The sequence below is a fragment of the Rana temporaria genome, chromosome 6, assembly GCF_905171775.1.
Source record: "Rana temporaria chromosome 6, aRanTem1.1, whole genome shotgun sequence".
Taxonomy (NCBI): Eukaryota; Metazoa; Chordata; class Amphibia; order Anura; family Ranidae; genus Rana; species Rana temporaria.
Genome location: NC_053494.1, coordinates 212,511,782 through 212,535,636, shown reverse-complemented (window position 1 = coordinate 212,535,636; position 23,855 = coordinate 212,511,782). Strand labels below are relative to the sequence as shown.

The 23,855-nt window shown below is 45.0% G+C and overlaps 1 protein-coding gene across 8 annotated transcripts in view; it reads right to left on the bottom strand.

The window, feature by feature from the left end:
• Positions 1 to 1,381: 1,381 nt before the first annotated feature.
• BIN1 (bridging integrator 1) overlaps positions 1,382 to 23,855 on the bottom strand; it is a 177,038-nt gene continuing 154,564 nt past the window's right edge. For 5 of the 8 annotated variants that reach the window (XM_040358225.1, XM_040358226.1, XM_040358228.1 and 2 more), the window contains 5 exons: positions 18,997 to 19,152; positions 14,165 to 14,221; positions 11,837 to 11,947; positions 9,334 to 9,435; positions 1,382 to 2,225 (listed from right to left, as the gene is read on the bottom strand). In XM_040358225.1, coding sequence (XP_040214159.1) covers positions 2,121 to 2,225; positions 9,334 to 9,435; positions 11,837 to 11,947; positions 14,165 to 14,221; positions 18,997 to 19,152 — 531 coding nt within the window. In that variant the 3' untranslated portion in view covers positions 1,382 to 2,120. The remainder of the gene's footprint in view (positions 2,226 to 9,333; positions 9,436 to 11,836; positions 11,948 to 14,164; positions 14,222 to 18,996; positions 19,153 to 23,855) is intronic. The other 3 variants (XM_040358230.1, XM_040358231.1, XM_040358232.1) reach the window with 1 other exon arrangement.

Here is a 23,855-nt window from a genome sequence, read left to right as displayed (position 1 = left end):
CGTTAGTAGGCACGACCAACGGTTAAAAATCCACGCATGCTCAGAATCAAGTCGACGCATGCTTGGAAGCATTGAAGTTTTTTTTTTTTAGCACGTCGTCGTGTTTTACGTCACCGCGTTCTGACACGATCGGTTATTTAACCTATGGTGTGTAGGCGTGACGGACCATCAGTCAGCTTCATCGGTTAACCTATGACAACCGTCCTTCAGACCGTTGTCCTCTGGTTAACCTATCGTGTGTACGAGGCTTGAATCAATTTGACGCATGCTCAGAATCATTGAACTTCATTTTTCTCGGCTCGTTGTAGTGTTTTAGATCACTGCGTTCTTGACGGTCATAATTTGGTGTGACCGTCTGTAGGCAAGACAACATTCTGTCGGAATAAAATCCACGCTTTACTTTTTCCGATCGTGTGTACGCGGCATTAGTGTTTAACAGCATGGAACTTGGCCAGAGTTGGAGGACCTTCAGTCGCTGGTTAACTGGGAATTGGGACTTAAGCACACAAACAGCCATTAACATAGTGGATTATATCCTTGGGGAAAGAGCCTTCATCCCAACCTGGGGATTGAGGAAATGCCATGTTGGCGGACGCTGCAGCCTTGTGAGCAAAAGTATCTCCACGGGGACCTTTTGTTACCCGACAAAAGTCAACGGAGACAGCAGCAAAGCAACACAAACCCCACACGGCATAACCGAGCATAAATATAATATTTAAAAAAAAAAAACCTTCTAAATAGTTTTATGTCTAAGAAGTAAATCCAACAATTTGGACTCTGTTGTGCCCCCCGATTTTTCCCCAGAGAAGCTCAGGCATGCTAAAAACTTTTGGGGTGGCTTTATGAACAATAAGCTAAAAGGTGGTGTTCCTTGAGGCAGCCAATGAGAACCCCAAAAAGTTGGCCTCAAGCAACACCATATCTTACAAATGCTTCTATAAAAATACCTTATTGCATTTTATTATTACACAGATCCCGGAATCACTCAGGTTTAAAGAATTGGTAAAACAAAACAAAAAAAAGTGTTTCGTCCAATTTTTCCAACCAAAAGCTCGGAGGTGACAATTTTTGGGGCCGTAGAGAAAACACACACACACACACAGGTGGTCTTGTTCCAAATGTACCAGACTGTCGAGGTCAACATTCGACAATCTACAACCCGTAACAAAATGGGCACTCTATAAGGTTAGCCGGACTCCAGAAGGTTTTATGGAATTTGTTTGAAATTCTGAAGTTTTATAAAAATTTGTTTGAAACTCTGAAGCATCTACTTGTAGAAGATGGTGACCATCTAAAAAAAAAAAAAAAAAAAAAACCTGGCCAATACAGCCACAAAACAATGTCAATGTATTTAAAATATATGGATGTTCTTGGAGTTTAATGACATTTAAGTATAGTGACTTTATTGCAATTTTTTATAGATTTTTCTTTTAATATATGGTGTTTAAATATAATTATCATACAAAGCATTTCAAAGTTCTACTCCTTTATCACACATTGTTTTGGAGACATGGCACACTACATCTAGGAGATAAGGATGGCTGAACACACACACGACAGCATGCTCAGATTTGATACAGGCGTTCTACACAAGAGGGCGGCTAAAAAAAAAAAAAAAGTACAGCCTGGCTGGTCTTCAGGAAGGGGCGATGGCGCTGAGAAGCGAAGTAAGTCCTTGGTGATTTCTCTTTTTTATTTTAATTGAGCGGAACAGGTCGAAATGGCAGTTGACTTAGAACACCTGCCTGAACTTTGCAGTTGGCGAAACACACTCACGCACATTAAAAAAAGGAAAAAAAAAAAAAAACACTATTTTGGCATTCCTAACCTAAAAACATGGCTGCCATCCAGATCTCATCAACCTGTAACAGACTAAAAGGACGACCCAATATCTCATCCTTCGGTAGAAATGGGATCTTAAAAATAAAAAACATACGCTTTAGCATTCCAGGAACTGTATCTACTGAACAACATCTAACCTGGCGTCTAGGAGTGAACTGAACCTTTAAAAAGTTGACACTTGTAGGGTTAACTGTTCAGAGGGTAGACGTGGTGTATAATTTTCACAGAAAATTTGCTTTTTTTTTTTTTTGTATCCCGGAAGACGAGGGGCGCCTTTACTAGTACTTTTCGGTAAAGTTCTCGGGGAATACTCCTCGGTGCTGTTCAAATTCTTTGTTCTGGAGCCAGTCGCTCTCCTTAATTCCCATTAGCCAGCCTTCATCCTGCAGGAACAAAAAAACACATTTCGTGTGACCCAAGCAGACTATGGCTGAAAGCACATGCAACACATCCTCCTTTTCCATGATGGGCAAGTCTAAAATGAAAAAAGCACCACACCATCATTTTTTGGTTTAGATGCAAGTTTAATTGACCCTGTAACGTCACCCGGAGTATGAAAGGGGTTAAAGCCGTTTAGGACATTCCCTTTCCGAACACAAAGGCAGCTACCGAACACTCCAATCAGCTGAACAAGAAACCCATATGAATAATTCTCCCCCCCCCCCCCCCCCCCCCAGGTACGAGACGAGGCTCTGTGTTGAGGGTCAAGCAGGAATCAGACTCTTTATTAGAACCAGAATACAAGTCATATATACAGTAGAAGAGGAGGTGCATACCTCCTGCTCATATTACTCCAACAATACACCTGTAACAAATTAACATGAGCCAATTAACTAATCCCTTAAAGCAGCCTGTTCATTGTTATGATAAATCAGGATTTCACTACAGGTCAGACTTGTCGTCACCGAGCTTCACACAGTAGATTATACATCAGTGGCGGTTCGTCCATAGAGGGCGCTGGAGCGCCGCCCCCTCTGGCTCTCACCGCCACTGAGTCTAATAACATAGATTCATGCATTGCACGAATCTATGTTATTGTCACCGCTGCCACTGTTCTATTCAGATGGCTGGACATGAGGCGCTGACCATCTGAATAACGGCAGCTGGTTGGCTGTACGGAAGTGCCCATCAGAGCCAGCGGCTCTGATAGGCTTTCCGAGTACAGCCCTCGGGTCCCCGGAAGCTTATCCTCGGAACGCACAGGGTGTGCGTTCCTTGGATAAGACCGACAGGCGTCTCAGCCAATCAGGTTGGCCGGTTCTGGCTACCAGTAACCTGATTGGCTGAAGTGTCATCGAGGGCAGGAGAAGACATCGAGGGTCGAGGACGTGGATGGCTGACTCCAGTAAAGGTAAGTGCCAGGCGGGGGGGAAAGGGGCACAGTGGCGATGAAGGGCACAGTGACATCAATGGACACAGTGGCGACAATAGGCACAGTGGCGACAATTGGCACAGCGGCATGAATGGGCACAGCGGCATGAATGGGCACAGCGGGGACAATGGGCACAGCGGGGACAATGGGCACAGCGGGGACAATGGGCACAGTGGGGACAATGGGCACAGTGGGGACAATGGGCACAGTGGGGACAATGGGCACAGTGGGGACAATGGGCACAGTGGGGACAATGGGCACAGTGGGGACAATGGGCACAGTGGGGACAATGGGCACAGTGGGGACAATGGGCACAGTGGCGACAATGGGCACAGTGGCGACAATGGGCACAGTGGCGACAATGGGCACAGTGGCGACAATTACAGGGCACAGTGGTGACAATTGGCACAGTGGCGACAATTGATGGCACAGTGGCTGTGTTTGATGGCATGGCACAGTGGTGCGAATTGATGGCACAGTGGCTGCGTTTGATGGCATGGCATAGTGACAGCATTTTATGGCATGGAACAGTGGTGACAATTCATGGCACAGTGGCTGCGTTTGATGGCATAGTGACTGCATTTGATGGCATGGAACAGTGGTGACAATTGATGGCACAGTGGCTGCATTTGATTCGCACAGTGAGGCTGCAATTTTTTTTCCCATTTGCGCCCACTCCCAGAAATGTGGAGCACCAGCCGCCACGGTTATACATTATCATAAGTACAAACATAAGACACCTTCACACAATAGCAGGAGCTCCAGTAGGAGTCGGCCCGTCTCCTACATTGTACAGAGGCCAATGTGATCAGTTCTTTCAACTAACATGTTGAGTTCAGAATCAAACAAACCAAGAATAGTCTTTACATATATCCTGGGAGATATTGTGGATAAATATTACTGTCCCATTTTAAAGCGGGGGTTCACCCTATAAACCCCCAAAAAAAATTTTTTTTTCTTCTACCATAAAATCAGGCATTGTAGCGCGAGCTACAGTATGCCTGTCCCGATTTTTTTATCCCCGTACTCACCTTGTACTCGTACATCGAAGATACCGACTCCCCTCGGGGAATGGGCGTGCCTATGGAGACGGAGGATGATTGACGGCCGGCTCTGGCGCGTCACGCTTCTCCGGAAATAGCCGAAATAGGCTTGGCTCTTCACGGCGCCTGCGCATAGCCTGTGCGCAGGCGCCGTGAAGAGCCGAGACCTACTCCGGCTGTCTTCGGGGAGAGTGACGTGCCAGGGCCGGCCGTCAATCATCCTCCCTCTCCATAGGCACGCCCATTCCCCGCAGGAGCCGAAATCTTTAATGTACGAGCACACAGTGAGTACGGGGGTAAAAAAAATCGGGACAGGCATACTGTAGCTCGCGCTACAATGCCTGGCTCGATGGAAAAATCATGTCAGTGAGGGTGAACTACCGCTTTAAGTAATCCAAGATATATTTTCTCAGTCAACCTGTGCCTGGATGGCACAGGGTGACAGACATAAGCGGTGCATGGGGAGCTAAAACAAGGATTTCCCAACCTTTCCAAGGGATTCTGGGTTCCACAGGCCCTCCAGTCACAGACCCTGTAACTACACCCCGGTTTGAAGTTGTTTAGGACAGGAGTCTTCAAACTATGGCCCTCCAGTTGTTCAGGAACTACAATTCCCATCAGGGGAGGGCTGGCAGCCTTAGGCCTGGGGGGCAAGTCCAGTCAAGTGGCCCATAGAGCGTGGAAAAGTGATGGATCGAGGAAAACGGTCTAAAGATTTTTCATGATCACAAGAGTCCGCACAGTGGCCCCCCTTACATCAGAGTCCGCACAGTGGCCCCCCTTACATCAGAGTCCGCACAGTGGCCCCCCTTACATCAGAGTCCGCACAGTGGCCCCCCTTACATCAGAGTCCGCACAGTGGCCCCCCTTACATCAGAGTCCGCACAGTGGCCCCCCTTACATCAGAGTCCGCACAGTGGCCCCCCTTACATCAGAGTCCGCACAGTGGCCCCCCTTACATCAGAGTCCGCACAGTGGCCCCCCTTACATCAGAGTCCGCACAGTGGCCCCCCTTACACCAGAGTCCGCATAGTGCTGTGCATAGTGTCACCAGCCCGGGGGGAGATTTCCACCCTGCCCCCCCTCCCCTGGATTCCCATCATGCCCAGTCATGTCTGTGAATGTCAGAGTTTTACAATGCCTCATCCGATATGTAGTTCCGCAACAGCTGGGAGGGCCATAGTTGGAAGATCCCTGGTTTAGAATATTCCATTCCCAAAACACCAAGGCAGCTAAAGACACTCCAGTCAAGCGAACAAGACCCATAAGAATAATTCTCCCCCAATAACGAGACTAAGCTCTGTCTTGAGGTTCAAGCAGGACTGACAATCTTTATTGAGAGACCACAGGCTTAAATACAGTAGGAGAGGAGGTGCATATATATCTTGCTCATATTACTCTGAAAATACACCTGTGACAGACATCTAATTAACATGAGCCAATTATCTAATCCTTTACAGCAGCGAAGTGACTCCCTCACTAAAATACACATTATCATACATATCAACACAGAACTCCTTCACACAATTGCAGGGTTAATTAGTGTAAGCCACAATGAAAAGTATCCTTAGAAGTTAGCCTGGACTCATTTACATCATAACAGCCAGCCAGGTGGCCGGGGGTGATGACATTAGCATTGGTAAGCAATAGAATAAGTCAGTCTTTACATATATCCTGGAACGCCCATATTGGGAGTTACTTTCTGTACATAGACCTCACAGCACTCAGGGGATAACATCTTCATATTTCTTGAGAGATATTGTTAATGAATTTTACTGTCCCATTTGAAGTAGTCCAAGATATTTTCTCAGTCACCCTATGCCCCTAATGGACATCGGGTGATTTAGACATAAGAGGTGCATAGGGAGCTGAAGCAAGCGTATCTCATATTTTCAAAGAGATTCTGGGTTCCATGGGCCCTTCCGTTAGAGACCCCATTTGGGCCCACTCTCCACTGCACTTCGAACCTCCCTTCTTGGACTGGTTGACTATATGCAAAGTACATTGTGCCAACATCCCATTTTTTTCACTTTTGTTGGAAGGAGGTAAGGATGGGGTGATATGAAGTCGAACACCCCCCTTTTAGGCTATGGATGTGATCCCAACTTTGCATGTTATGTCTTACCAGCCCTGGAATACTTGCACATACACTCTATTACCAAAAAAAAAAAAAAGTATTGGGACGCCTGCCTTTACCCGAACATGAACTTTAATGGCATCCCAGTCTTAGTCCGTAGGGTTCAATATTGAGTTGGCCCCGCCCTTTGCAGCTAGAACAGCTTCAACTCCTCTGGGAAGGCTGTCCTCAAGGTTTACGAGAGTCTATCGAAAATAGAGAAATCACACATTTAGAAAATGAAGAGGCTGCAAACCCCGAAAAAAAAATTGCAATGTGGAAAAGTTCCCATGGGGTTGTTTAGCAGCAAAAAAAAAAATTATAAAAAAAAGAAAAAAGAAGAAAAAAAAGGAAGTAACTCTTTATAAAATTCTTTTAATTGCCATATGAAATGCCAATAGCATGTATGAATTAAAATGGGAGCTCTGGTTATACAATACAAAACATTTCATCATGAATAGTGGAGCAAAACATTACATTACAGAATTCCAGTCACATAGATACCCAACGCGTTTCAACCTGTACTGTTTTGGTCTTCCTCAGGGGGATTTTTCACTCTAAAAAACGATTTTCCGAGCATTTCCGAACAGCGTCCGGCTCTGCTCCGGCGCCCCCCACCTTGTTTTGCAATATTATATTTACCGCTAAAAGATTGAAATGAAGAAAAAGAAAGATGCACTGGTCCAAATCATTTGGTGGAGTAGGGGGGGGGGGGATTATGGCGTGTAGTTGTTTTTCAGGGGTTGGGCTTGGCCCCTTCGTTCCAGTAAATAAAACACATCAGTATACCGAGACATTTTAGACAATTTCATGCTCCCAACTTTGTGCACAAAGCGAGGTCCATAAAGACATGGGTGAGCGAGTTTGGGGCGGAGGAACTTGACTGGCCTGCACCTCAACCTGAGAGAACACCTTTGGGATGAATTAGAGCATAGACTGCAAGCCAGGCTTTCTCGTCCATACCAGTGCCTGACCTCACAAAAGTGCTTCTGGAAGAATGGTCAAACATTCCCATAGACACACTCCTAAACCTTGTGGACGGCCTTCCCAGAAGAGTTAAAGCTGTAATAGCTGCAAAGGGTGGGCCAACTCAATATTGAACCCTATGGACCAAGACTGGGATGCCATTAAAGTCCATGTATGTGTAAAGCCAGGCGTCCCAATACTTTTGGTAATATAGTGTATTTTCATCAACTGTCATTACTTTGGAACATGAGACCCTTTAGAGCACATGTGTCAAACACCCGGCCCATCTGGAAAATTCATGTGGCCCTCGCACCCAGGGCTTTAAGCCAGTGGAAGTCCATTACGCCATCTCTGGCTCCGCCCTTGGCTCCCAACTGTCATTTGAGACAGAGACACTAGTGCTGGGACAGGTAGGTGAAATGCAAAGGGGGTGGGGCAGAGATGATGGCTGTGGATGCAGTACAGCGGTGTAGAGGTCAAAGCTGAGGAGGGCTGGATAGCCTGTGAAAGAGCTGAACCCTACTCTCTGCACACAGCCCACCACTGAACTCTGCACACAGCCCACCCCTGCACACAGCCCACCCCTGAACCCTGCCCACAGCCCACCCCTGAACCCTGCACACAGCCCACCCCTGAACCCTGCATACATATAGCCAGATTCAAATACAATGGCGTATCTTTTGGCCGGCGTAGCGCATCCCATTTGCACTACGCCGACGTAACATAGTGAGGCAAGTACAGTATTCACAAAGCACTTGCTCCGTAAGTTACGTCGGCGTAGCGCAAATGGGCCGGCGTAACCCCGCCTAATTCAAAGTAGGCATGTAGTGGGCGGACTACATTTAAATTAACCGTGACCCCATGTAAATGAGGGCCGTTCGTACGGCGCATGCTCAGAATCACGTCGCAAATACTCCCTACGTAACGACGTTGGCTCAATGCTTTCGAAGTAAATGTAACCTACGCCCAGCCCCATTCACGTACGCTTACGCAAAACGACGTAAAATACGACGGCTGTTCCGTCGTCCATACCTTGCATGGGCTGCGCCATCTTTTTGGTGGTTTATCTTTATGCCGGCGTATGTATTACGTAAACGGCGTATCTTACTGCGACGGGCGTACGTACGTTCGTGAATCTGCGTATCTTGCTCATTTACATATTCGACGCGTAAATCCATGTACACACCCCTAGCGGCCAGCGTAAACATGCACATAAGATACGACGGCGTAGGAGACTTACGTTGGTCGTATCTTGGCCAAATTTAAGTGTATCTGGGTTTCCAGAATACGCTTAAATATACGACGGCTCGCATTCGGACTTACGACGGCGTATCTACTGATACGCCGTCGTAAGTCATTCTGAATCTGGCGAATAGTCTTACAGATACAACCTACCGTTCGAGAGCAACCATAATGCTGATGCGGCCCATGATGAAATAGTTATGTTTCCACTGCCGTGTATTTTTATGGGTTGTTGACAAACTGAACTTTTTGACCAATTAATTATAATTGACCCAACTTTTATTGGTCCTGTATAGACCACTTTCACTCACATTTTGTTGCTTTGTACAGACAGTACCCTTAAGTTCCCCTTCTGACACTTCATGGTCAAGTTCTTGGTACACTTACTATGTTTGAGGACCTCCTCACACGTTAATCTCTCCCATTTCTAATTTTTACTTTTCCAACACAAAGTCATAGCCCATTGATTTCAATGGCACCCATTCCAATCTATGTGTCTTAAAGTCGCAGCGACTTTGAAGAGGTTCCTGAACTACTTTGATGCAACTTTCCTGCGACTTGAGTGCCAGAGAGTGTAAAGTCACATGAAAGTTGCACTCAGAGTCGTGCGACTTTGGAGTCGCACTAGAGTGAATGGAGTCTGACAGTTAATCTCTTTCCTTGTAAACTTCTTAAAATATTTTATTATCGTCCTGCATAGTCCTAGGACACAGATTTAGCCGCTTCTGCACTGGTTTCAGTATTGGGCTCACCTGCTCGTCTGGGTTATCAAACTGAGTCACTAAAACAACTTCGCCTGCTTTCAAGTTTAGTTCATCGTTATCGGTCGAACTGTAGTCATGCTGAGCCCGGACCTAGGAAATAAAAATACAAAAAATGTAATATATAAAAACATGTTTATTTGTATTCAATGTACCCAGTAAAAATATTAACAAATTGACTGAGATGTTACATGGCAGACTGGTGTCCAACCAACAAAACATATCATATCCACGTGGAGAAACTAGAGTTTACCAGCAAGTAATGCATCACAGGCAGTGGCGTTGCTAGGGGGGTGCGGGCCGCACCCGTCATGGTGCTGAATCAAGAGAGGCACTGCGGCTCTCTCTTCTTCCTTCCCCTGTGCACTCCGGTATTCTCCGCGTGATATTTGGGGATGGAGGAGTAGTAAGAATATGTGTTTTGAGGCAGGCAGCTCCGGAGTGCCATAGTGCACGGCGCCCGCGTGTCCTCCGGGAAACGGCACTGCAATCTCCGGTGCCGGCTGCCCACCACAGCAATTGCACTCCTCAGACCGACGGAGCCTAGGCTCCTCCTCCACACTGACAGTACATCCACAACAGGAGAAGGAGCCTAGGAGGAACATCCATGTGGACAGAGCTGAGGTCTGTGACTGTAGGGAGGGGAGTGTTACATTAGTGGGACTGTTGCACAGAGGGGGGGTTACATTAGGGGGATTGCACAGGGGGAGAGCTGTGCTTATGCGCTAGCCTGCTCAGTGCCCCTGATTGAACAGTGAGACCTGGGGGGGGGGGTTGACACCAAATTTTACCGCACCAGGTGACACCAACCCTAGTGACGCCACTGATCACAGGATCAAAAAAGGGGAAAAGTCGGACAATTTATGAGGTCGAAGAGGATATCCAAGGAGAGAGAGGAACATACAGGGCTTAGGAGCCATAAAATGCAAAACTAACTTCTTTACTCAGTGTCCAGTGTTTCGGTGGAGCATAGCCCATTTTTGTCATGGCCGTGCCCCACCCAAAACCTTTGAAGTTTAGTAAAAACGGCTTTAAATTTTGTGGCTCCACAAAATTTTTAGCACCCGTTATTTTTTTTTCCCAATGGCAGAAACATGCAGGGACAGATATACAGGTTATTCAGGGCTTTTGGAGGGGACTGCAGGGTAGCCTCTTGCCTACTGACTATGGGATCTGGCTTTTAAGGGGGTTCTATTCTTTGGGAGGTGCGTCTCTGAGGGGGCCTTTTGAGTGGTTTTGGGTCGGATCTATGTCCCCCTGAAACACACAAGACTCTGGGAACCTAGGATCTGGATACATATTTGAAGTGCCTGTGCCCAAACCAGCAATGGCCACTTCACCCCTCCCCTCCGAGACTGAGCTGATTATATTAGCATCTGAAACAACCTGATGCTGGTGTCTCCTGCGGTTATGTGTAATCTGTTGATTAAGGGGTCTTTCACTCATTGTACAATACCCCATTGTGTGCCTTCTAGGTGTGAATCCCCATTGTTAATTGGGTCACCTATTGTTTGTCTAACAAGGATCTTTCAGGACCCACTTATTTGGGGTACTTTGTCGCAGTAAGTGGGCTTGGCACTAGATGACCATATAGTGTGACCAAACCCCCATATTTTTTTTGAATATGTTCAGGTGTTTTTAAATTAACCTTGCAGGATAAATGTCAATCTTGAATGTGTGCGCTATAATCTGTTTTGTACTAATTGTTTGTCTGATAGTATTGTGTCCACTTCACCTCGTTACCAAACTATTGTGGGATGTTTATGTTAATTGGATCACTGTTAGCTGGTTAGTGACTAGTTGTTATTTAGCTTATTCTGCAATTAATATTTTGGTTTATGTACATTCATTAAATGTACTGCTATTACTGTTTACAGTTTGCATTGTTTAGGATAATGTGATCAAGCTCTTACCCGATTTTGTGTGGTATATATTCTGTGTGAATTTATAATAAAAGGTCCGTTCCAGTTTACACCCAAGCTAGTGACGTCTAATTCTTGGGGTGCAAAATTCAGCTATAATACCTGGTTCCTGAGGGGAGGAATCTGCATCTTGGGGGAGGTACCCAAGCTGGGTCACAGTACAAAAATCTAATTTAATATACTTATTTGCAGTGTTTTATTCACTTACAACGTGGCTTTGATCTTGCTAGAAAATGTTACTAGTCAGTTCCCCAACATAGCCCACTCCCCATTTGCACAGCCTAGCCCGCTCCTCTTCTGGAAGTCAATGCTGGCCCAGCTTCTCTGCCCCTCCACTCAGTTACAAAGCTGAAGTGTACAGTTGTATGAAAGGTGTCATTATCTTTTAACATTAACAGTGTCCTTGTGCTTTATTTTTTGCACGTTTGCGATGGGTGCAGCAGAAACACATGAATTAAATAATTTGGAGGGGTCTTTAAATACTTTGGTCATATAGTGTACATCATTTAATTGGAGAGAGACTTTCATATTTTCTCTTCTTGGACCTCTAGTGTCAACATCTCTCTCCTTACCTTGCATATGTATCCAGGGGGCATGTTGGTCTTCGGGGGAGCGCTCTCCACTGTTCCATTCACGGTGGCGGGGAACGTCTCAACAACAACAGCTGGTGGGGAGGTGGATTGCTGCAAGAATGAGAAGGACAAAATATAGAAATGTTCGCTACATGACGATACTATTGTAATCAACATCAAGTGGAGTTCACTTGTGGCGTCCTCTCTTTCCTACTCTACATATTGCCAATATCCTGAGAACCCATCTGGGCTCAGTCTCTAGCCCAGGGGTGCCCAACCTTTTGAAGGACAAGGGCCACTTAAGCGACTTAGTAACCAGTCGTGGGCCACATTGAGCGGAGTGGGCAGGAGACAGGTCTGTGTCCACTCTGCATATGCAAAGCAGACACAGACACAGCCCAATCTACTCTATGGGCCTTCTAATTCAATCAGATAAAAGGGGGCAGATCCACTTCTGTTTTTTTAGCAGATCGGATTGGAGGTAGTCTGTTTTAATCAGTTTACATCTGCCGCTCCATAGAGGTGAATAGAGGGTTCGATTGGGTCGGACCGATCATGTGAAAGGGGCCTAAGGCTGCTTTTACACTGATAGTCTGCGGTCTATTGCGGCGCAGTGTACCTGTGGTTTTCCAGCCGGTTAGCTGCACTTTACCATAGACGTCTATTATATCCTGCAGGTGCGGTGCACTTTCTGAAAAGCCGCTTGCTTCCTCTACGGCTTCATGTACAACACTGACGCTCTCGGATTGGCAGGTCGGCAACCTGCAATCTGGGCTTGCCAACCAGCCATCCAAGAGCAGGAGGCCGCAGGCCTCATCAGATGGCTCTGCGGGGGCCACTGGTTTGGCACCCCTGCTCTAGCCACTCGAAGACCGGGCTTTTCAAGTTTTGTGCTAGAAAATTACTTCAACCCCCCAAACACACACATATATAGATATAGAGAGAGAGTAATATATTTAGCAGAGACCCGCTTATCCGCTCTCCCACCCCCCCCCCCCCAAATGTGACAAATGTGTCAGCAGAGGTGGGGGAACAAACAAGCGGGGCTTCCCCTTTTCGGTGGTGCTTCGCTTTAATGTAAAACAAGTGACGTATTTCTACTATAGGCTGGTCTGCAAAAGGCTAGAGTAGGCATTCCCAAAACTTTACTCCAGACGAACCCCTAAAATAAAATGTTCTGATCTTGGAGGAACCCCTACTAAAACCATTGGGGGTGAATGATAAAAATGCCCCTTAAATCACTGGTTAGTAGCCTTAAGCCTCGTACACACGGCCAGGTTTCCGATGGGAAAACTGCGAGGAGAGCTTTTGGCTGGGAATCTCAGCCGTGTGTATGCTCCTCCTTTTCTGATGGAAAAACTGCCCAAATAGACAAAAGAGAACCCTCTCTTTTTCCCGGCAGTTTTCCTATGGGAAACTTCGCTGGAGCGTACACACGGTGGGTATTCCCGACCAAAGCGCTCATCTGAGTTTTCCTGACGGGAAAACCTCTCGTGTGTACGGGGGAATAGTTAGAGCAGGTTCTCTGTTTTTCCCCCAGGATTTCCGACGGTTCCGAGGCATCACAGTGGTTGTCAGAATGCCACCCTTTGGCCCCGTACACACGACCGGATCTGTCCGCTGGGATTTATCTGCGGATCAGTTCCACCAGACAAATCCGGTCGTGTGTACGGCCTAGCGGACATTTTTCGGCGGACATTTTTCCAGCCGACCGTTTTCCAGCGGATAAAAATTTCTTAGCATGCTAAGAAATCTATCCGCTGGAAACCTGTCCGTCGGACTTATCCGGTCGTCTGTACAGACTCACCGGATAAGTCCGACCGATCCCCATCCCTCGCATGCGTCGAAGTGATTCGACGCATGCGTGGAAGTATTTACCTTCCAGGGTCGCGCACGTCATCGTCGCGGCGACGGCGTGGCCACATCACGACACGTCACCGCGGATGTTTTCCGCTGGGATTTTGGTCTGATGGTGTGTACAACCATCAGACCAAAATCCACCAGCGGACATATCCGACGGAAACGGTCCGGCGGACCGTTTCCATCGGATAATCCGGTCGTCTGTACAGGGCCTTTGAGACAGCTAAAAAGATCATTGATATCATGCCGCTGGCTCTGTCAAGTAGTGTTGGACCTGAAACTATTCATCAGATAGGAGGTCAATCAGCCACAGTTCAAGGAACCCCTAGCAACTTCTGGGGGAACCCCATTTGAGAGAGCTTCCTCCGTTCCAGAAAATTGAGACATCTATACTGGGGTCCACCACTCCACCAACATTCCTTTAAAATGTGACGTCCCTCCTACAATGTACAGGAGAAATGGTCTTACATTAGCATCCTTCTCTACAGCTTTCACTTCTTCCTCCTTCACGACCGGTTCTGATTGCTGGAAGTCAAAAGTTGATAATTAGCCATTCATGTATTCAAAAAATCATGCAAACATTCTGAGAAAACAAATGAAAATGAATGAATTGACAAAACCAGGAGAGAAGGCGGACTCAGGAAAGTCTGTTCCTTGTATTGGTGGCACGTTAGATGTTGGAGATTTCATGGACAAATAGAACATCTTCCAGGCTTCGGGGGAACAATGCAGAGCCAACATACCCCAAATTACTGATGTTCTTCTTGAACATATCTGCCCACCTGAGCAAGGATTGGCAATCCAATAAAATTCCAGAACAAGTCCATTAAGGAACTGCAGTTTTTCAGGCCATAACCCCCCCAAGAGAGCCTATTGGATCTTCGAAACCAACCACCAACACAAGACCTAGCCAAACCTTTGGCCAAAAAGGTTTCATTCAAAATGTTCCTATAAACAAAACCTTGTCTACTATGAAAAGCACCTCTTCCAAAGGGCTCCTTCAATGGTGCCAGATTAAAAAAAAAAAAAATGCTTCCAAATACAGCCAGGTATGTGGATAGGCGTGCCTACTGTAAAGCGTTGGGGTCAAGTCACAACCAATGGCACCACAACACACCGCTCAGAGCCGGTGCAATGCTTTCACGCACAAGTGTGAATGGGCCATGAACAAATGATTTGCTGAAATACAAGTGAATACATTTTATAATGACAGTACGGTATCTCTGCATTATACTCCTAGCGAGACCCGCATTATAAAAAATAAAAAAAACAACACGCACACACTAAATTTTATTAAAAATGTAAAAGCCGGCAACTCTGTGCTTTTGCCAAGAAAATTCTTCATTAGCTACGTGTACAAAAGCAAGAGATGCAAAACGTATTTCAGCTTTTGTAGCCTTGCTCATAGTCTTGCACATCACAAGTCAAGGGAAGGTGGTGTAATTCTCAAGCTTCCAGAGGCTTGGTTATAGGGAGACCTACTGGATCTTTACACTCAACACCATGATACCTGGAGGGTTAAATGAATACAACATTTTTAAAAACGCCAAGATTAGATCTATCTAGCCATCGTACACACATACTGGATCTCACAAAAGGAAGTACACCCCTCACATTTTTGTAAATATTTTCTTCTATCTTTTCATGAGACAACACTGAAGAAATGACAATTTGCTACAATGTTGTGTAGTGAGTGTACAGCTTGTATAACAGTGTAAATTTACCGCCCCCTCAAAATAACTCAACACACAGCCATTAATGTCTAAACCGCTGGCAACAAAAGTGAGTACACCCCTAAGTGAAAATGTCCAAATTGTGGTCATGTGCTCAGCGTCATATCCAGAGGTTGTCTTTGGGAGATAGACGTATGAGTGCTGCCACCATTGCTGCAGAGGTTGAAGGGGGGGGGGGGTCAGCTTGTCAGTGCTCAGACCTTACGCCGCACACTGCATCAAATTGGTCTGCATGGCTGTCATCCCAGAAGGAAGCCTCTTCTAAAGATGATGCACAAAGCCCGCAAAGATTGAGGGGACAGCAAATTTACACTGTTTTACAAGCTGTACACTCACTACTTTACATTGTAGCAAAGTGTCATTTCTTCAGTGTTGTCACATGAAAAGGGAGAAGAAAATATTTACAAAAATGTGAGGGGTGTACTTACTTTTCCGAGATACTGTACATACACACCATAATAAATTATATATATATATTATATATATATATATATATATATATATATATATATATATATATAATATATATACACATACATATATACACACACACACACACACACACACACACACACACACACACACACACACACACACACACATATATATACATAACATTTTTAAGTGTATTCATTCTCCAAAAATGTAAAAAAAAAACAAAAAAAACTTTTGCAATGAATGAGACACTTGGCACAGAGATGGAGAGAAGACAGGATTCTGGGTATGACAAGTGGTGCCAGGAGGAAATTATCTCAGTTGTTTCTAACAGTACAATTTTAATGATTTTAATGATTGTAAAGACTTATATATTTCTAAAATATGGTAACCGTAAAACCACAAGTCACCATTCAGAGAAACTTCCCATTCAATATAAATCTGTAAAATGTTTATACAGATATAAAGGTCATCATGAAAATCAGCTTCTACTAAGATAGGCATTTAGTAGATCCAAACAGTGGAACACCATGCCACTACTATGGTGGTGCCGAGTATATATAATTATAAGTGTGTATATGTAATATATATATATATATATATATACACATATACACACACACATATACATACACACACAATAAATTATATATTTTTTTATTAATTTCCAAAGCAGACGATTATTTTTCCTTTTTTTTTGCTGCACCAGTTTAAAATAATTTCTGCTAAAAAGATCAGGGATGCTGAACATGAATATTTTACATAGTTTTTACAAATCTTATTTTTTATAGTTTTAGATCATTACAATTACATTTTACGTCATTTTATATAATACATTAATATGGCCCTGTTAAGAAGTTTTTCTATTTAATTTATTTTGTGTTCCTAAAGTGATTTATATATTATTTGTTTTAAGGTTTGATTATATAATCAGTGATTTTAACGGGAGTATTATAGATCCTACATATAATTGTTCAAAAATAACATCCCCTGCATGGCCTGTATTAGTGCAATAGTTAAAAGCGATGTTAAACCCAAAATAAATTTAAAAAAAAAATATATATATTTTGCAGCTTACCAATCATTAAACATGGTGGCTGTATTCGTTTTTTTTTTTTTAGTCTTTCTTCTCTGTTTTCACCTGATGATCTGGCCAGTAACACACAGAGGGGCTATTAGAGTGCTCCCCACTCTGGATGAACAAGAACAGGGGCCAGATTTGGACAGCAGCGTTGTCATTTTGGGGGGAGGGGGGGGAGTGTTAGATGTACTAGCAGTTGTAAATACACTAATGCAGCATACACACGATCATTTTTCGGCATGAAAAAACGTTGTTTTTCAAAAACGTCATTTAAAATGATCGTGTGTGGGCTACACATAATTTTTCGGCTTCTGAAAAACGACAAAAAAAAAAAATTCGAACATGCTGCATTTTTTTAGCGTAGTTTTAAACTATATAGTTTTTCATGTTTTAAAAAATGATCGTGTGTGGGCTAAAACGACGTTTTAAACCCGCGCATGCTCAGAAGCGAGTTATGAGACGGGAGCGCTCGTTCTGGTAAAACTAGCGTTCATAATGGAGTAAGCACATTCATCACGCTGTAACAGACAGAAAAGCGCAAATCGTCTTTTACTAACAAGGAATCAGCTAAAGCAGCCCCAAGGCGAATGGAACTTCCCCTTTAGAGTGCCGTCGTACGTGTTGTACGTCACCGCGCTTTGTTCATCATTTTTTTAAAAACGATGGTGTGTGGGCAACGTTGTTTTTAATGATGAAGTTGGAAAATGATCGTGTGTATGCGGCATGACGAATTGAAGCCAAACTCCACCTCACACGTTGGGCTAGATTCAGAAAGATCTGCCTATCTTTAGGCAGGCGTAACGCATCTCAGACTTAGGGCGCAGGTTCCGTATTCATAAAGAACTTGCGCCCTAAGTTACGGAGGTGTAGCGCATGTGGTCCGGCGTAAGCCCGCCTAATTCAAATGCGGATAATGTGGGCGTGTTTTATTTAAATATGGGCGTGTTTTATTTATGGGCATGTTTTATTTAAATATTATTAAAAATATAAATTTTAAATATTATTAAAAATAATTGTGACCCCACGTATTTGACGTTTTTTTACGAACGGCGCATGCGCCGTCCGTGAAAGAATCCCAGTGCGCATGCTCGAAATTACGCCGCAAATCGCCAATGCTTTCGACGTGAACGTAAATTACGCACAGCCGTATTCGCGAACGACTTACGCAAACGACGTAATCGACGGAAAATTTGACGCTGGCCCGACGTCCATACTTAACATAGGATACGCCTCATATAGCAGGGGTAACTTTACGCCGGAAAAAGCCTAACGTAAACGACGGGCGGACGTACGTTTCTGAATCGGCGTATCTACCCAATTTGCATATTCCTTTGCGTAAATCGACGGAAGCGCCACCTAGCGGCCAGCGTAAATATGCAACGAAGATACGACGGCGTAAGAGACTTACGCCAGTCGGATCTTAGCCAAATTCCGGCGTATCTTGTTTTCTGAATACAGAAAAAAGATACGCCGGAGCATTCTAGAAGTTATGCGGCGTATCAATAGATACGCCAGCGTAACTTCTATCTGAATCTACCCCTTAATGTTCAGTTACAGCTGATTTTTTTCCTTTTTTGATCAAGGTTTTACATTAACAAACAAGTGGTCATAGTAAGCTCCTCCCATTGGTAAATGGTTTGCCTCATTCATGCAAGTTGATACATGCTTCTGTAGAGCTGTGCTTTTGAAAAACAACAGACTCGGTGGCTGGATGCCCAAATAATAATAGAAAAAAAGAGAAAAAAAAAAAAAAAACGAATGCAGCCATCACATCCAAGAATTGGTACGGGGCAATATAATAAAAATTAGCTTTTAAGTTGAATACCACTTTAACTTTTTACATATTCCTTGTAATGAAGTCGGCTTTTTCTATTACTCACCACCGCTTTGCTACTACTTGGGCAATTTACAGAACATCTGCTGAGAACTACATCACCCAGCTGGTCCTAGTAAGGAATGCCGGGTAATGCTGCAAAACCTGGGCAGAGGGACAAGTTGCAATGGTGACTTGTTGGTGCCCAAGATGCCAAGTCAGCCAGAGAGTTACTTACTTGGGCGGCCTCGGTGGGCTCGGGCTCACTTGGCCACTCTACGGCAAAAGTGGAGTCAGTGGCGTCGGGCTCACTTGGCCACTCTACGGCAAAAGTGGAGTCAGTGGCGGCATCGCTGGGGCCCTGGTCCATGCCGCCAGGAACAGACGACTCCGGCTGGCAGCCAGGGAGACAAAAGGAGGGAGTATGGCAGAAGGGAAAGTGATGGGTATGACCAGGGTGAGGGGTAAGGAGAGACACAAGATTACATGAAACAGGTGAAAAGACAGTACAGTACAGCAGTGTTTCTCAACTCCAGTCCTCAAGGCACTCCCAACAGTTCATGTTTTCAGGATTTCCCTCAGCTGTTGTAATTACTAAGGCAGTGAAACTGATTAAATCACCTGTGCAAAATGATGGAAATCCTGAAAACATGACTTGTTGGGGCGCCTTGAGGACTGGAGTTGAGAAACACTGCAGTACAGCATGTGCCCTGCACTCCATCCTCCCAGCACAGACCTTTCTCAAACCTTTTTTGCAACTTGGTAGTTAATTTTGGCACAAGGAATAAAATAATCCAATGACCTAAGGTGCAAAATAATTCATTTAGGGATGCAAATCACATTTTTAAGCCCAATTGAACTTTTCATTTGAAAATCGGCTGGATCCATTGCGGGAGCATCAAAACAAAAAAAGGGGGTCTTACAATTTTTTCTTCTTTGGAAAATATGCACATCTGGGCCCGGATTCAGAAAGAACGGCCTAAGTTTCTGCTGGCATAGCGCATCTCATATACGCTACGCCGCCGTAACTTAGAGAGGCGAGTACCGTATTCACAAAGAACTTGCGCCTTAAGTTACGGCAGCGTAAATGGGCTGGCGTAAGCCCGCGTAATTTAAAGTAGGCTGGTAGGGGGCGTGTTGTATGGAAATAAATCGTGCCCCCTGCGTAAATGACGCGCCTAACGAACAGCGCATGCGTGCGCATGCTCAGTATCACGTCAAATTTTTTCCCTAAGTTACGCCGGCTCAATGCTTAGTCGACGTGAACGTAACCTACGCCCATCCCCATTCACGTACGACTTACGCAAACGACGTAAAATACGACGCTGTTCCGACGTCCATACCCAACATGACTTACCCCTGCTTTATGAGGGGTAAAGTTACGCCGGACCAACGCCTTATGTAAACTGCGTAGCTAAATCCGACAGGCGCAAGTACGTTTCTGAATCAACGTATCTACCTCATTAGCATATTGAACGCGGAAATATACGGAAGCGCCCCTAGCGGCCAGCGTAAATATGCACCCAAGATACGACGGCGTAAGAGACTTACGCCGCTCGTATCTTGGCAACAGTGAGGCGTATCTGATTCTATGAATCAGTCGCAAAGATACGACGGCGCACAGTCGGACTTACGACAGCGTACGTGGATATACGCCGTCGTAAGTCCTTTGTGAATCCAGGCCCTGGAGTAGAAAAGCCTGCCTGTCTTCGCACCTTTAGATCTGTCGTCTCTAAACTGCGGGCTTTTTTGCCTCTATGGGACACTATTCCTCCATGATGAGGCACCATTCCTACCACTGACACCATTAATGGGACACTATTCCTCCCACGGACTCCATCGATGGGGCACTATTCCTCATATTGATGCCAACCATGGGGAACTATTCCTTCTATTGATACCAACCATGGGGCACTATTCCTCCCATTGATACCAACCATGGGTCACTATTCCTCCCATTGATACCAACCATGGGTCACCATTCCTCCCATTGATACCAACCATGGGTCACCATTCCTCCCATTGATACCAACCATGGGTCACTATTCCTCCCATTGATACCAACTGTGACGGGAGGGCGTGTGGAACCCAGAATCCCTTCGAAAGGTTGGGAAACCTTTGTTTCAGCTCCCCATGCACCTCCTATGTCTAAGTCACCCTGTGCCATCTTGGCACAGGGTGACTGAGAAAATATATCTTGGATTACTTAAAATGGGACAGTAATATTTATCCACAATATCTCCCAGGATATATGTAAAAGACTATTCTTGGTTTGTTTGATTCTGAACTCAACATGTTAGTTGAGAGAGCTGATCACATTGGCCTCTGTGCAATGTAGGAGACGGGCTGACTCCTACTGGAGCTCCTGCTATTGTGAGGTGGTGTCCTGTCTTTATACTTATGATAATGTATCATCTACTGTGTGAAGCTCGGTGACAACAAGTCTGACCTGTAGTGAAATCCTGACGGGCATGGAGTCACATCGTCTGCTTTAAGGGATTAGTTAATTAGCTCATGTTAATTTTATGTTTCTGGTTAAAAGTATATTGTTAGAGTAATATGAGCAGGAGGGCGGAACTTCCGCTTTAAAGGGTTCCTATATAAAAAAAAAAAATCTTTAAAATAACAGACATGTTGTTATACACTATGAAGTTCATTTTGCACAGAGTGGCCCCGATCCACATCTTCTGGGGTCCCTCGGCAGCTGTTTCTGGCCCTCCCCGCAAGAACTCACCAGTCATGCGAGAGAGCTCGCATGGTGATGAGTCCTTGCGGGCGCGCTCCCGTTATACAGCGAGCGGCGATCACTGAGCCCCGCCCCTCGGCGCGCCGCGTCACTGGATGTGATAGACAGCAGCGCCAGCCAGTGGCTGCGCTGCTCTCAATCCATCCGCTCTAGCCAATCAGCAGCCTGGCTGAAAGGCGAAGAGGATCTCGGGACCGAGCGCGGGACGTTCAAGGGGTCAGGTAAGTAAAACGGGGGCTCGGTGGGGGGCGGCATCATCAGATGTTTTTTCACTTTAATGCATAGATTGCATTAAAGGTGACATTTTTTTTTTCTTAACAACTCCTTTAACTGTATATAAGACTTGTATTTTGGTTCTAATAAACAGTCCATGTTCAGACAAACAAGTATCATCTCGTTTTGTGCTTTTTAGCAGTTGGAATATCTGATATCTAGATCCAGACTGGGAGGTAGGGGTATATGACGAAAGCACTCAAGCGGAGTGGGGGGGGGGGCGTTTCGTTACAACAACCATGGTTTACTATTCCTCCCATTGATAACAACCATGAGGCACTATTCCTCCTGTGAAAACCAATGATGGGACAGGGTTTACTTCCAATGAAGCCGGGACATTATCTACTCACACTGGCCACAGTCCACTCCCCCCAAAGCCTGAAAGGACAGTAAACTGGCCCTTTGTTTAAAAAGTTTGTAGACCTTTGACCATTCCCTTGGTGGGGGTGGGATGCCTGCTGGGGATTGTGGTTAGCTACTGGGTTGTGTGTTATATACCTGCCAATACTTACTTGGATCAACAATTTCAAGTACCTGACTCTTTTTGCTGGTACTATTGCCGAAGTGGTGGTGGACTGAGTTTTGGGGTTAAGGGAGGGAGGGGGTGGTGGTTGGGTGGTATATTTAATAGGCAATTACCTATGTTAGGTGAGTTGTCAATGTTACGACCATGTTGGTCATGAGAGACCTGGTATTGTGCCATGGTACTCTCCCTTTTCTGTGTTTGTATGTCTTGAATATTTCAATAAAAATAATTTTTCAAAAAAAAAAAAGTTTGTAGACCCTTTCTCTAGTCTAGATCAACAAAATTCATTAGCATCAATAGTTTTGAGGTTGTCTGAACCCGACATGGCGTCTATCACATCCATACAGGTGTTCCGTTAGACAATGCTAACTCAATCATGTTTAATTAGGTCTCGTCTGAGGTCATCCAACACCCCCTCCATCCCTCACGTCTTTCTGGGATTGCAGCCAAACCACTGCGAAGATCTGTCTGGCAGAGCACGTTATTTAATTTGGTTGGGTGAAAAGATAATTATGTGAGATACATGTTGAGTAAAGGTTCTGAACCGTGCTAATTTAGGGAGCTGTGATTAATCAACGTAATCTAATTACACAGATCCATGTCAACAGAACAGCTCTCCTAACTTTTTATTTTAGAAGTTTAAAGCCCCGTACACACGATAGGACCTTTGTCCGACCAAATTCGCATTGGAATTCCATCGGAGTCAAAGAGAACCTGTTCTCTATCTAAACTCTGATGGAATTCATCGGAATATGCGATGGAAAAACTCTGATGGGCATACACACGGTCGGAATTTCTGTAGTCCAAAAAAAAAACAGGCCCTTTAAGATTTTTTATTTTCCCTAAAATTTCGTTTTACTTATACTGCAGTGATGGCGGTCCGTCTATAGAGGGCGCTGCAGCGCCGCCCCCTCTGGCTCTCGCAAATAACATACATTCATGCATTGCAGTGACTGCATTTGATGGCATGGCACAGTGGAGACAATTGATGGCACAGTGGCTGCGTTTGATGGCATGGCACAGTGGCGCTGCAATTTTTTTTTTTCGTTTGCACCCCCCAAAAAATTTGAGCACCAGCCTGGTGGACACCCTTACATTGCTGGTCAGTAGGAAGGTGGTCACCCTTACATTGCTGGTCAGTAGGAAGGTGGTCACCCTTACATTGCTGGTCAGTAGGAAGAATGCTTCTTACGTTGCTGGTCAGTAGGAAGAATGTCACCCTTACAGACAGCTAAAAATCTCATTGGTGTCATGCCGCGGTGTCTGCCCCAGAACTGTACAGACACATCAGATGGGAGCGCAATCAGCCGCAGCTCAAGAACTCCTCGCAACCTTCTAGAGGTATCCTAGGGTTCCATGGCTTGTTTAAATCATTGAAAGGGCTTTTTCTCAATTGCACTCAAGGAATTTGACTAGATGCACGTGCGACATTCCAGATAAATCCATTACAAAAACATAATCCAGTAACTACAATTCCTATAAAGCCATCAAGAGATGAGGAATGCACATTTTGGAGGACTATGAATGGGGAGTCTTAATGCTAAAATCAACA